The sequence below is a fragment of the Schistocerca americana genome, chromosome 1, assembly GCF_021461395.2.
Source record: "Schistocerca americana isolate TAMUIC-IGC-003095 chromosome 1, iqSchAmer2.1, whole genome shotgun sequence".
In the NCBI taxonomy this organism is placed as follows: domain Eukaryota; kingdom Metazoa; phylum Arthropoda; class Insecta; order Orthoptera; family Acrididae; genus Schistocerca; species Schistocerca americana.
In genome coordinates this window covers 891580059-891595162 of record NC_060119.1, presented here as the reverse complement: position 1 = coordinate 891595162, position 15104 = coordinate 891580059, and the positions used below count along the sequence as shown (strand labels likewise).

General features: G+C 39.0%; 1 protein-coding gene across 3 annotated transcripts in view; it reads left to right on the top strand.

Annotated features, from left to right (window-relative positions):
• LOC124614461 overlaps positions 1-15104 on the top strand; it is a 153717-nt gene that overhangs the window by 125274 nt on the left and 13339 nt on the right. For all 3 annotated transcript variants that reach the window (XM_047142947.1, XM_047142946.1, XM_047142945.1), the window contains exons 7-8: positions 4776-4882; positions 4962-5015. In XM_047142947.1, coding sequence (XP_046998903.1) covers positions 4776-4882; positions 4962-5015 — 161 coding nt within the window. The remainder of the gene's footprint in view (positions 1-4775; positions 4883-4961; positions 5016-15104) is intronic.

Here is a 15104-nt window from a genome sequence, read left to right as displayed (position 1 = left end):
ATTTTCAGGAAAAGAAATAAAAATTCAGAACTGTTTTGTCCTATGTAGTCAGTCAGGAAATTAAAATCTATTCTCAGTGTTGCTTGTTCACCACACTAGCATGAAGGTGGAACATAATGAGATGCAACCAAATAAACTATGTAGTGTCCTCTGAATTTACATCTCCTAAGCAATAGTGACCACAGTTCTTCTTATTGAGTGTCACACAGATACAAAAATGACAGACTTAGAGATTACAAATTCAAAAAGCAAGTTCCTTGGCACAGGAAAAGTATGGACATGATGGAATATCCATTAGAATCATATTGATCATGCAAAATATTCAACTACTACTCTAGCAACCGTTTATTGCATTTATTATAGATCTTCAGAGCAGTAGTGTGACCAATAATAACAGAAAAAAACATAAGTTTATCTATTTTAAGGAGTGTTGACTTTCGGTGACAAGGATCAACTTATTGTAGAATTATGAATTTTGTGTCCTTGAATATTATTACATTTTGAAGACCAAACTACTACTCCGCTGGAAGCAATGTGATCCTATATATGCTGATTTCGTGAAATTCACCTCCAAAAGGCCATAGTTAATGAAGTCCAGGTTGATTGTGGTTTTTGTGTCAAGGAAACTGCAGTGCTTCGTAGTAAATAAACTCATATAAAGTCCCAGAGCAGCATGTGACTGAACTGACGCTGTGTTACCAAAGGGAATTCAGTACATTGTTCTCAGTGAGGAAACTTGTGATTAAAGTATCATCAGACATTGCTCAGGAAAGTGCAAAAAGTCCATTGCAGTTCAGAAAATATGTAAATGACCATTACATAACCTGTACCTTTTTGCAGAGCAAGGCGGAGTCACTAGAAAATTGTGAATTGCAGGAAGACCTTTAAATTGCATCACCTATTGTCAACTGTCAGCTGACCACTGCAATGTAACCAAATGTTATTACAATTAGATAAAGACTTGACGACAATCTGAGAAAGAACAAAACCTCAAGGATTGCATCTGGTGGAGGGCTTTTAAATGGAGTGACCACATAAATCTAAGTATGCTGTGTATAGGTGCTAGACTGCAATTTGTTAGGAGAACCTTCAGAGAAAGTAATTTATCTATGATCGAAGTAAGATGATATGGTTACATGTTGGTCTTAAAATTATTGTCTGTCAGTTTGCAAGCTCTACCAAGCTAGACTAATTGAAGATAGGTAGCATTTAATGAGCACCTTCATTTTATGTTTTATTTATTCCCATTTTATGGCCTTCATTGGACCACTCTGTCCGACTTTATACAAAGGATTTTTCAGTTTTCTGTCAACCCAGTACTTCTTCATTCTCTCAGATCTCATCCTTTCTTCATCAGAAATCACCCTTCCTATTGTCTGTTTGTTGATTCTGATTTGCAGTCTGGTTTGTTTGCCTGTGAGTTTCCTGATTTTGTTAGTTTTGTTTCATAGGTCATCCAATGTAATCTGTAGCTCATCCATATCTTCCTTGATTTCTGTTATCCACTTAATGTTGCACTTATTATTCCACAATTTTTCTATTGTTCTCCTGATGATCCTGTTCTCTGGTCTTCTGATTAGATGTCTGAAAAATGAAATTAGTTTCTTCCTGATTGTACTCATTACCGGTTCTATTTCCTTGTAGACTGTGTCATTTGTAGCTACTCTCCAGTGTCCATCTTTGTGGTACGATTTGTTGATGCACGTTCTGATGATTCTTCTCTCTATTTTGAGTATTTTGTCTATTTGTGCAGTGTTAGTTTTTTGAAGATGGTTTCACTTGCGCATGTTATTTCTGCTTGTGAGTGACTGTTTTGTAGTGTTTTAATTTTGTTTCTATTGACAGGCTCTTTTTTGTAGGTGTTCTTTGTGATTTATTGTGCTCTAGTCAATTTGTTTATTCTGTTATACCATTTTGGCTTTCCATCGAGGTTATATGTTATGATTTTTCCCAGATATTTAAATTTATCTACAATTTTCATTTCTTGGTTTCCTATAGCAATTTTGTTTATGAATGGTGGGTCAGTTAACATGTTGACTGTTTTTTCAAAGGATATTTCAAGACCAGTTTTCTGTGCTATTTCCTGTAATGAGATAACTTGGTGTTTGGTTTCCTGAATACTGTTGAACAAGAGAACAAGGTCATCAGCAAATCCTAGACAATTTAAACTTATGTTGTCTTTGGGTCTTCCAATTTGGATGTTCTTTGGGTTAATCTTGTACCATTCCCTCATTATGTATTCTAAAGCACAGTTGAACAGCAGGGGTGCCAAGCAATCTCCTTGTCTTGAACCTGTTTTTATGATGAATGGTTCAGAGAGTTCCCTCCAGAGCTTGACTTTTGGTACAGTGTTGGTTAATATGAGTTCTATCAATTTGATTAATTTTGTATGGAGCCCGAAATTTGTTAAGATTTTTAACATTGAAGGTCTAAGTCCATTAAGGTTATTACAAGAGGTTTATTTCATTTCTTGTAATGTGGCTAATTTTAAAGTGATGATCTCTTCAGCACAGCTTCTCCAAGGTCTGAAGCCTCCTTGGTATTCACCTAATTCTTCCTCAGTTGCTCCTTGATCCTCTTGTATAGGATTCTGGAGAAAATTTTGTATGTGCAGCCTAAGAAAGAGATACCTCTGCAATTATCTGGGTTGCTTTAATCTCCTTTTTTGTGGAGTGGGTGGATTATGACTGTGGTCCAATGTTCGGGGAACTTTTCTGTTATCCAGATTTTTGTTAGGGCTATGTGTAAGGATGTTCGAACTATATCACTGGCATATTTCCACATTTCTGAAAGCACTTGGTCTTCTCCACATGCCTTATAATTTTTCATCTCTCTGAGGAGTACCGTTTCCACCTCTTGGGTTGCTGGAGGATTTATGAGATCAGTTGGAGTCTTGATGGGTGTGTCTGTATTAATTGCTAAAAGTTCCTGGGGTTCTTCACAATTCAGAAGTTTACTTAATGCTTTTGCCATTATTTCGGCATTTTCCTTGTCATTATTTGCCATTTTTCCATCTTCCCTTTTCAGCATTATTATGGGAGAGGCAAATTTTTGCAATTGTCTTGCAAACATTTTGTAAAAGTCTCTGGAAGTGGGTTTTATGGTAATTTTCTTCTATTGAGTCAATTAGATCTTTCTGTGATCGTCTCTTGGTTTGCCCTATAATTTGTGTGAACTTTTTCCTGATATTTTTGAGGTTGGCTGCATTTTCTTCTGTTTTGTGTGTTTGAAATTTTAACCATGCATAATGTCTTTCTTCACGAATTTCGTCACATTCTGAGTTCCATCAGACATGTCTTTTACGTCTGTTCAATGGGGCTAAATTTTCTGCTTGTTGCCTGAGAATTTGAACCAGTTCTTCTAAATTATGTCAGTTTTATATTTTCTGTGTGACTTCTCTATATTTATTGTTTCTAATTAACTGGTGGGGATCGAAGTTCCTTGTTCGTTTATTGCATTTTGGTTTCTTTTTTAGTGATGTGAACTTAATTTTGATTTTGACAATGTAATGATCAGAACCTGTATCTACCCCTCTTAATACTTTAACATTGTAGATTTCTCTGTGGAAGAATTAGTCCATAAATACATGATCCAGCTGCCATTCCCCTTTTCTCCAATCAGGATGTTTCCAAGTTTTAAGTTTGTTTGGCCTATTTATGAAGGATGTGGACTTCGAGATCAGTTTGTGTTTCCTACAGAGCTCAACAAGTCTTTGGCCATTCTTATTTGTTTGTTTATGTGGAACCCATTTCCCAATGACATCCCGGTACTTCTCTTCAGAGTTGGGCATTGAAGTCCCCTAACAGGATCTTAACATTGTTAATATTTACTTGGTTTATTCTTTGGTCAAGGAGATCCCAAAACTTTTCCACTTCTTTCCTAGTCTTTGTTAGAGGAAATTCTTTTCATTAGTAGGGGCATGGGGCATTAATGATGGTATAAATTTTGTTGAATTCTTTTAAACCGAAAGTTGCAGTTCTAGGGGAGACGGCTTGAAAATCTATAATTGAATCTATTATTTTATGTTTATTTAACTACCAGCTATTCTTTCCTCCCTGAAAACTTTCAGTACCAAAGTATGGCCAAGGAAAAGTTAAACACCCCAGTGTTGCTCAGTGCAATATTATTAACATAAATACATGTATCACCGCTTAAAGTTATTTGGAATGGTCATTTGAAGTTCAAGAAAGGAATAAAGGGAAAGAGATTAGAAAACTATAAATGAAACTAAAAAAGAGACACATCAACAAGGAAACACATCCATAGCAATACACAGGCATCATCAACCAATTAAACTGAGAATAATTTTAATAGAATGTTAATCAGATGCTCACTTTGTAAGAATAATAACAGTAATAATTTTTTTAAAATTAGGTATGTTGTTCCTGCATAAAGTGGATTTGTCTTGAAGATTTTATTGGACATATCACCTCAAAATTTAGATTAGGTGAAATCCAGATTTATTTAGTATCGTAAAATGTGCTTCTCCAATTTGCCTGGTGGAGGAATGTGAACTTTCACTTTAATCATCATGGAATATCTTTCTATCTGCCTCCACCTTCCACCCACTCCAGTGTCATCACACGACTGTATGTTAAGGTAGTGGAATGTAAACTTAAGACATTGCTTTCATGATTATTATACTCTGTGTTTAGATTTCTTTTATTTTGTTTAAGTAGTTATATTCATGTTTTATTTTAATGTACTAAATTATCCTTAAGAAAATGTGATTTGGTATTGAGTGAAAAGATCTTTCTTCTTGCATATCACCGTAGCAAGCAGTGCTAAGAAAGGAGACACTAAACTGCCAGTAACCAGATTTCAAAATCAAAGCAGTTCAGCCACAGCTCTGCCATCCAGGCAGTCAAAGATTAGTGGAAAGGTATGTGACGCCATAATTTCACTCGGCTGCCAGTTCACTGTTTCAGCATTTATGATGTCAACAATTTCATGTTTTTCAGGTTACGGGGCACCTTCCTCGCCTTGCAAACTTGGAAAACTCTGTTAATCTCCTTGTAAGTATATTTAACAGTTATGTGAATTTAAGTGCCATCTTGCTTCCGTTTAGAATACAATCATTTTAGCTTTTATCCCCAAACTACTTGTAACACAAATGTTGTTACAGAACATGCCATAGATGGTGTTGTTTTTGTTTTTTGCAGCTTAAACATTCCATTGAGAAGTGTAAATATAGAAATGACTGGTTTCAATATAAAATTCAACCATACTGCCTCATCAGGAAGGTTATACAGGGCGAGTCAAAAGTCCTTGGACACCTTCATAAGTTGGAAGATTAAAGGGAAAATTGAAATGTGATGATGGGAACATAGGTTTGATGTGGGGCCGCAACTTTTTGAGTGAATGTCGTTCATGGCCATTTTTTTTTTAATGGGAAGGGGGGTGTATGACACATCAAATAACACTCACTTGAGTTCTGGCTTTTAGTGATGTAATTTTTTTTTTTTTTCTGTGTTATACAGTTTAGAGCTTATTAATATTCAAAGTTGGGAAATTACTTTCATGCCGACTGCTACAATACACGTTCTACGTGTTGTCCATCCCATGCAATGCACAACTGTAGTCGCCACAACCACTGACTGCACACGGAGGAGAATGTCTCCTGCAATTTGGTCACAGGCATGTTGTATGTGTTCCTCCAGGTGCCTCAAATCATGGATGCTGTCAGCATACACTGTCTGCTTAAGATGTCCCCATGGATAAAATCCAAGGGGCGTTAAGTCAGGGGATCTGGGTGGCCACTCCACGGGACCACGGCGACCAATCCACTTCCCTGGCAGTTGTTCCTCCAACAATTCATGGACACCAATGCCATAGTGTGGAGGGGCTCCATCGTGTTGAAAATAAGATGGGAAAATGCCGTCAGCATTCAGTGTGGAACAGAACACAAGTTCCTGCAGCAGCATCAGATACTGTGGTGCAGTTAAGGTGTTGTAAATGAAAAGTGGCCCAATGATGTGGGTGTCTCATATGCCACACCACACCGTCACCTTCGCTGGACTATGTTCTCGAATTGGGACAACCCAGTTCGGATTTGCATCACTCCATTATTGACAATTATGTCGATTAACCTCTCCGTTCAAAGTGAAATACGCCTTGTCGCTGAACAGTATGCTCTTGGTAAACGAAGGGTCCAATTCGTGTTGTTCAGTATCCCATAAGCAGAACTCCCAACTCATGGTCATTCTCGTTACGTCGATGTTGCATCTGTAGCTTGTAAGGATGCCACTTATTGGTGTGCAGTATCTGGACAACGGAGGTTTGGCTTATTCCACATGTTAGGGCCACACGACGGGTACTTCATTTAGGACTTCTCACAAACGACGCAAAAACCACAGTTGCAGTTTCCTCATTGGTGGCAGTCCTTGGTCGCCCACTACATGCCCTATCGTGAACAGGGCCCATCTCACGGAATTTGGTGATCACATGAGCCACCGTGCTGTGCGATACTGGTTCTCTGTCTGGGTGACGTCTGTTGCAGTCAGCCGCTATTGTTCGGTAGCTGCGTTCCCCTCATATAAGAATGATTTTGATCTTATGTTCACGTGTCAGACCCATTTTAGACCACCTGGAACAGAGAGACGCGAGTCAGTATCAAGGTAACTTTGAACATTACTAACTTTTAAACTCTACCAGATATTCAAAAACAAATTACACTGCTCAGTTCCGGAGCTCAAGCGAGTGTTATTTGATGTGTAATAGACCCCCCTCTCCATTTAAAATAATGACTTTAATCCAAAATGGCGGATTTCAAGATGGCAGCCATGAATGACATTCACTACAAAAGTTGCGGCTTCACGTCAAACCTATGTTCTCATCATAACATTTCAATTTTCCCTTTAATCTTCCAACTTATGAAGTTGTCCAAGGACTTCTGACTCGCTCCAGTGTAATGTGTGTTTTTAGTTATTTGCTGTAGGTTCCAAATACATAATTAATTTTACATCTTTTTGATCTGTCATTCAGAATAATTATCCAGCCACATCTGCTAATGCTCAACATCCTAGACAACAGTAATTTCAAACAGGTAATTGGTATTAAAGAATGGCACACACACACACACACACACACACACACACACACACACACACACACACACACACATTACATGAAATACAATACAGGACGGGCTAATCATATTCAGTATAATATTTACCACATATAAGAAATAATCATATCATAAGGTCTTACGTATCATACAGTATGTGAAACTTAACCAGAAAGAGCGACAGCACTTCCTCAAAAACTGCATGATGGGAAATATAGTTTCTGTGGAGCCAGTGTGATCATAGTGGCTCAAATAACAGTGACTGTTGTTGTTGTTGTTGTTGTTGTTGTTGTTGTTGTCGTCGTCTTCAGTCCTGAGACTGGTTTGATGCAGCTCTCCATGCTACCCTATCCTGTGCAAGTTTCTTCATCTCCCAGTACCTACTGCAACCTACATCCTTCTGAATCTGATTAGCGTATTCATCTCTTGGTCTTCCTCTACGATTTTTACCGTCCACGCTGCCCTCCAATGCTAAATTTGTGATCCCTTGATGCCTCAGAACATGTCCTACCAACCGGTCCCTTCTTCTCGTCAAATTGTGCCACAAACTCCTCTTCTCCCCAATTCTATTCAATACTTCCTCATTAGTTATGTGATCTACCCATCTAATCTTCAGCATTCTTCTGTAGTACCACATTTCGAAAGCTTCTATTCTCTTCTTGTCCAAACTATTTATCGTCCATGTTTCACTTCCATACATGGCTACACTCCATACAAATACTTTCAGAAACGACTTCCTGACACTTAAATCTATACTCGATGTTAACAAATTTCTCTTCTTCAGAAACGCCTTCCTTGCCATTGCCAGTCTACATTTTATATCCTCTCTACTTCGACCATCATAATTTATTTTGCTCCCCAAATAGCAAAACTCCTTTACTATTTTAAGTGTCTCATTTCCTAATCTAATTCCCTCAGCATCACCCGACTTAATTCGACTACATTCCATTACCCTCGTTTTGCTTTTGTCGATGTTCATCTTATATCCTCCTTTCAAGACACTGTCCATTCCGTTCAACTGCTCTTCCAAGTCCTTTGCTGTCTCTGACAGAATTACAATGTCGTCAGCGAAATCTCAAAGTTTTTATTTCTTCTCCATGGATTTTAATACCTACTCCGAATTTTTCTTTTGTTCCCTTTACTGCGTGCCCAATATACAGATTGAATAACATTGGGGAGAGGCTACAACCCTGTCTCACTCCCTTCCCAACCACTGCTTCACTTTCATGCATATTATCTTATTATGCACCAAGGTGACAAAAGTACAGGATACCTACCAACAATGTGCTGGATCTCCTTTTGCACAGCATAATGCAACAACTCTATGTGGCATGGACTCAACAAGTTGCTGGAAGTCCCCTGCAGAAATACTTAGCCAAGATGCGTCTATAGCCGTCCATAAATGCTAAGGTGCTGCTGGTGCAGGATGTTGTGCACGAACTAACCTCTTAATTATGTCCCATGAATACTCAGTGGTACTCATATTGGGCTATCTGGATGGCCAAATCATTTGCTCGTATTGTCCAGTCAGTGGTCAGTTCAGTTGGACCAAACATAGCCCACACCGTTATGAAAGCACCATCAGCTTGCTCAGTGCCTTCTTGATAACTAGGATCCATGGCTTCATGGGGTGTGTCCCACACTCAAACCCTACCATTGGCACCTACAAACTGAAATTGGGACTCATCTGGCCAGGCCACAGTTATCCAACCATCTGGGGTCCAACCGATGGTCACGAGCCCATGAGAGGTGCTACAGGCGATGCCATGCTGTTAGCAAAGCACTCACATCAGTCATCTGCTGCCATTGCCCATTACTGCCAAATTTCGCTGCCCTGTCCTAACCGATACGTTGGTGGTACATCCCACATTGATTTCTGTGGTGATTTCACACAGCCATTAGCATTGACAATTCTGTGTAAACGTTACTGCTCTCAGTCGTCTCGTGAAGGACATTGGTCATTGCATTGCCCGTGGTGAGAGGTAATGCCTGAAATTTGGTATTCTCGGCACACTCTTGACACTATGGGTCTTGAAATATTGAATTCCCTAACGATTTCCAAAATGTAATGTCCCACACATCTATCTCCAATTACCATTCCGTGTTCAGATCTGTTAATTCATGTTGTGCAGCCATAATAATGTTTGAAACCTCTCCACATGGATCACACGACAGTTCTGCCAGTGCACTGCCCTTATATACCTTGTGTACACAGTATTACTGCCATCTGTATATGTGCATTTTGCTGTGTCATTACTTTTGTCACCTCAGTGTACACTGGTGTGCAAAACATAAAAATGAAAGTAAATTTTGCATCATGTGTCACTGCCATGTAACATAACTCAATAAAACTTGGACCATACACAAAAAGAACTGCTGCAATATAGTACAAAAGGTAACTGAAAGAAATACGTAATGCAATTAATAGAAATGACACTTTCAGTAAGAGATAATTATTATACTGATGTCTATATCTACATCTATAACCTGCAAACCACCGTGAGGTGCAAGACAGAGAGTACGTTCTCCCATTGTACCAGTTATTAGGGTTTCTTCCTGTTCCATTCATGTATGGAGCACGGGAAGAATGATTGTTTGACTGCCTCTGTGCTTGCAGTAATTATTCTAATCTTATTTTCACAATCTCTGTGTGAGCTTTAGCTTGTTCTTCAAACTTACAAGGGAACATCCCCATCGCACCCCCCTCAGATTTAGTTATAAGTTGGCACAGTGGATAGGCCTTGAAAAACTGAACACAGATCAATCGAGAAAACAGGAAGAAGTTGTGTGGAACTATGAAAAAATAAGCAAAATATACAAACTGGGTCGTCCATGCGTAAGATAGGAAATATTAAGGGCAATGTGAGGCGAGGAGCGCCATGGTTAGCGTGAACAGCTGCGGAACGAGAGGTCCTTGGTTCAAATCTGCCCTCGACTGAAAATTTTGTTTTCTTTATTTTCGCAAAGTTATGATCTGTCCGTTCGTTCATTGACGTCTCTGTTCACTGTAATAAGTTTAGTGTCTGTGTTTTGCGACCGCACCGCAAAACCGTGTGATTAGTTGACGAAAGGACGTGCCTCTCCAATGGGAACCGAAAACATTTGATAGGTCAACCGATTCCTCCACAGGAAAACACGTCTGATATTTTGTATACGACACTGGTGACAGCATGTGCGTCACATGACAGGAGTATGTTGTCGACCCACCTAACTAGTACACTTGGCGAATGGGTGAAAAGGTTCTTCTACCTTGCCCGATTTAGGTTTTCTTGTGGATGTAATAATCACTCCAAAAAAAGTGATGAAAACATAAGAGTTTTTCACATAAACTGAAAATAAAAAGTTAAAATTTTTGGTCGAGGGAAGATTTGAACTGAAGACCTCTCGTTCTGCAGCTGTTCACACTAACCACGGGACCACGGCGCTCTTGGACCAATACTGCCCTTAATATTGCCTATATTACACATGGACGACCCAGTTTGTATATTTTGCTTATTTTTTCATAGTTCCACACAACTTCTTCCTGTTTTCTCGATCGATCTGTGTTCAGTTTTTCAAGGCCTATCCACTGTGCCAACTTATAACTAAATCTGAGGGGGGGTGCAATGGGGATGTTCCCTTGTTAGTAGACTTTCTCAGGATAGTTTAAGTCCATCTTCAAGAGTCTTCCAGTTCAGTTCCTTCAGTATTTCTGTGATACTCTCCCAGGGATTAAACAATCCTGTGATCATTCATGCTGCCCTTTCCTGTATACGTTCAATACCCCCTGTTAGTCCTATTTGGTATAGATTCTACACACTTGAGCACTATTTTGTAACTGGTTGCACGAGTGATTTGTAAGTAATCTCCTTTATAGGCTGATTGCGCTCCCCAGTATTCTACCAATAAACTAAAGTCTACCTCCTGCTTTACCCACGACAACCTATGTGATCATTCAATTTCATATTCCTACAAAATGTTACACCTAGGCATTTGTATGAGTTGGCCAATTCCAACAGTGACTCATTGGTATTATAGTCACAGGATACTACTTTTTTTCGTTTTATGAAGTGCAAAATTTTGTATTTCTGAACATTTAGAGCAAGTTGCCAATCTCAGCACCACATTGAAATTTTATCAAGATGTGACTGAATATTTATGTAGCTTGTTTCAGATAATACTTCATTATAGATATGCGAAAAGCCTGATTTTACTATTAATACTGTCTGCAAGCTCATTAATATACAATATGAGCAGCAAGGGTCCCAACACACTTCCCTGGGGCACACCCAAAGGTACCTCTACATCTGATGATGACTCTCCATCCAGAATAACATGCTATGTCCTCACTCAAGTCACAAATTTCACTTGATACCCCCATATGATCATACTTTTGAAAATAAGCATATGTGTGGTACTGAGTCGTATGCATTTTGGAAATCAAGAAGTATTGCCTCTACCTAGTTGCCTTCATCCAAAGCTTTCAGTATGTCTTGTGAGAAAAGAGTGATTTGGATTTCACATGACCGATGTTTCTGAAATCCCTGCTGCTTGCCATTGAGGAAGTCATTCTGTTAAAGCTACCTCATTTTGTTTAAACTCATAATATGTTCTAAGATTCTACAGCAAATCGAGTCAAGGATACTGGACGGTAGTTTTGTGGATCACTTCTGCTACCATTCTTATAGACAGGTGTGACCTGTGCCTTTTTCCAAGAAGTGGGCACAGTTTTTTGTTCGAGGGATATATGACAGATTATAGTGAGAAGAGGGGCTAACTCGGTCGCTGATTCGCATAGAGCCTGACAGGGATTCCATCAGGACCTGGAGTTTTGTTCAATTTTAACAATTTCGGCTGTTTCTCAACGCCACTGAGACTAATACTTATTTCATCCATCGTTTCAGTGGTACGACCATTAAATTGGGGCAATTCTCCTGGGTTTTCCACTGCAAAGGAACATTTGAAAATGGAATTAAGTATTTCAGCTTTTGCTTTGCTATCCTCAGTTTCAGTTCCTGTCTCATTCATTAGGGCTGGACACTAACTTGGCTGCCACTAACAGCCGTCACATAAGACTAGAATGTCTTTGAATTTTGTAAAATGTCATTTGACAATATTATGCTATGGTAGTCAGTGAAGGCATCGCGCATTGCTCCTTGACAGCCAAACGCATTTCATTCGGCATCTTTCTATCTATAGGTCTACACTTAGTTTTATACCTGTAATGCAGCAATCTGTTTCTTTAAAAGTTTCTTTACAGTGACTGTATCATGGAGATTCCCTCCCAATATGAACTGTTGTACTGGCACGTGTCTATTCAGTGCAGTGTCACTGCGATTCACCCAGGAATGGTCCCTTGGACATCATAAAACCCGAGACATGGTTCTTAATAGGGTGTGTGGTCATTATGGACAGCAGTGCATGCTCTGCAGCATTCTTCCAAGTTGGCCACAAGGTTAGTAAGGAGTTCTTATTTGTAGGGTGTTTCATTTGTCCACCAGCACGGCTGACAAGTACTGGATGGTCATTGATGCATGTGGACATACTGCAATATGTCTCCTGAATGCACCCCACACTTCACACATGCTCAGTGATCTTTTAGTTGGGGAAGGGGTGCAGGCTAATCCATTTGCTGAACATCTTCTCATTGAAAGATCTCTGCTTCACCTGCACTGTTCAATGCAGTCACACATTGTCATGCCTAAAATTTAAGTCGGAGCCAAATGCACCCGGAAAGATACAAATGTGGAAGTAGTACAGAGTGAGTGTACATGTTCAAAGATTTGGAGACTGGTATGCCCATGCAACATTATGCCTCCCCACAGCATAACACCTGGACCACCAAAACGATTGTTTGGCTGTGCTGGATGCGTCCTCACATGGAAAGAGAAGTTTTATGGTGTGGGGGACCATAATGTCGCATGAGAGATTTACTGACCTCCAAACTTTTGAACACAGTATACTCACTGACCAATGTTATTGGACATTGTACTCTTTCCACATGTGTGTATTTTTAGGTGTGCGCTCAACCCTGACTTCATTTTTATGAATGACAATGCCTGACTGCATTGAACTGTACAAGTGGGAGGAGCTCTTGGAATGAGAAGATACTTGGCAAATGTACTTGCCTGCCTGTTCCCTTGACTTAAATCCCATCAAATATGTATGGGATGGATTTGGGAGATGTATTGCAGCACATCCACATGCACTGACGACTGCCCAGCACTTCTTAAGTGCATTGGTGAAGGATTGGAATGCCCTACCACAAGAACCCCTCACCGACCTTGTGGCCAGCATTGGAGCATGTTCCAGAGTGAGCATTGCCGTCTGTGGTAATCACATGCACTATTAAGAACCATGTCCCGTGTTTCATAATGTTCAGTGGACCATTGAGAGCCACAGTAACTTCACGGTAATTACTATCTGTCATTTCTATTCATCTCATTGTATATTGCTTTGTTACCTTCGGTCCTATACTGTAGTGCTTCTATGTATGCTCACACTTGACAGTGAGACATCATGCAAAATTTATTTTTATCCTTAAGTATTACACACCATTGTGTTATCATTTCAGTAATATGTTACTTACATTGAAATTCTAATATTACTTGCATTTAATTTGCGTAAGCACATTACAGTGCATCTACTCACTTTAATGGAAAAGTCACTGCCATTATAACTTTGTAGCATTCAGCACACTTAACACAAACTTTAAATAACATAGCAATACACTTCAAGAGCTAAACCTCTCATTGGGCTTGATGTAATGTTAAAAAAAATTATATCTTCACCATTATTTTACTTTCTGGGCAGCTGAGCTGGCTACCACTTATTTTCATTCAGAATGTGTAAATATGAATGATTTAATCTCTGTGATGTAGGCCACACGATTATAAAAGAAACTTAAATCTCTCTCTCTCTCTCTCTCTCTCTCTCTCTCTCTCTCTCTCTCTCTCTCTCTCTCTCGCTTTGTCCAATAGCTCCAATTAATTTTACATCACTTACTGGTAATGTTAATATTTTCTTTTGGCTTAGTCTACAGAATCATACTGAAATCTGCACCTGCATTCAGAAGCTGTGACCATTATCTCAGTTACATTAATGTTAAACACTTGGTCCTTTTGTGTTTATTCTGCTTTGATGTGTTACATCTTTATTATACAGTAATAATTTTCACTGCATTTGTAGCTTTGCCCAGCAATTTGCAATGCAGCTGGCCTTTTTTCAGTTTTTTCTGTCGCATGTCATAAATGTCCATCTTCATTCCTGTTTCATCATTGAGTTCTTGTCCATTATTTCTGTTCCAGTTCATATCTCCAATTTGTGTCATTTCAAACAGGTTGGAATCTGTGATTACATTGTGACTGCCAGTGTTTAATGCTGTTATTCAAGCATTCAGTGGTTTCTGTCTCTGCGCTGATGTCACATATCACTTCGGTTTGATCTTACTGTCCGCACTTTTGTTGATTCCTTGATTTATTGCATCATCCTGTGTCGAATTTTTGTCGTTTGTTTAGTGGAAGTTCATTATTTCTCCTTACATATGACCTTCGACAAGTCTGATTTTCTCATTCTCTGTCCAGTGCTGTAGCAGTCCATTGTGGAATTATTTTATAAAATCACTGGGTGTACCTTGCATCTTCCAGGTATAAATGTAGAAAATGGATGGTTTGGTTAGACCATCTTGTGGCAAATATGTCATTAGTTGCTTCTGCCCCCATACTGCTGGTAGTTCTTGGAAAATCTCCCACATTTATGCCATTTTTTACTTGTTTTAGTTGATATGGATATTCAAACACACATTTCTTTTACTTGGGCCGTGCTTTCTTTTACACCTTTTTTGACATTTTCTGGATATTGATAATTTCCATGACTCTTTTTTAATTCCTTACAAACTCTTCATTGTATCTTGTCCATATTTTCGTAAATTTCACATGTGTTTGTCTGTTATTTTCTTATGCATGAATTTGCAATCTGATTACTGCTACAAGATGTCCATCTGTTTGTAACTTGTAATCTTGAAAAGCTTCTAGACTCTTGTCCTACAATTCTTTGGCTT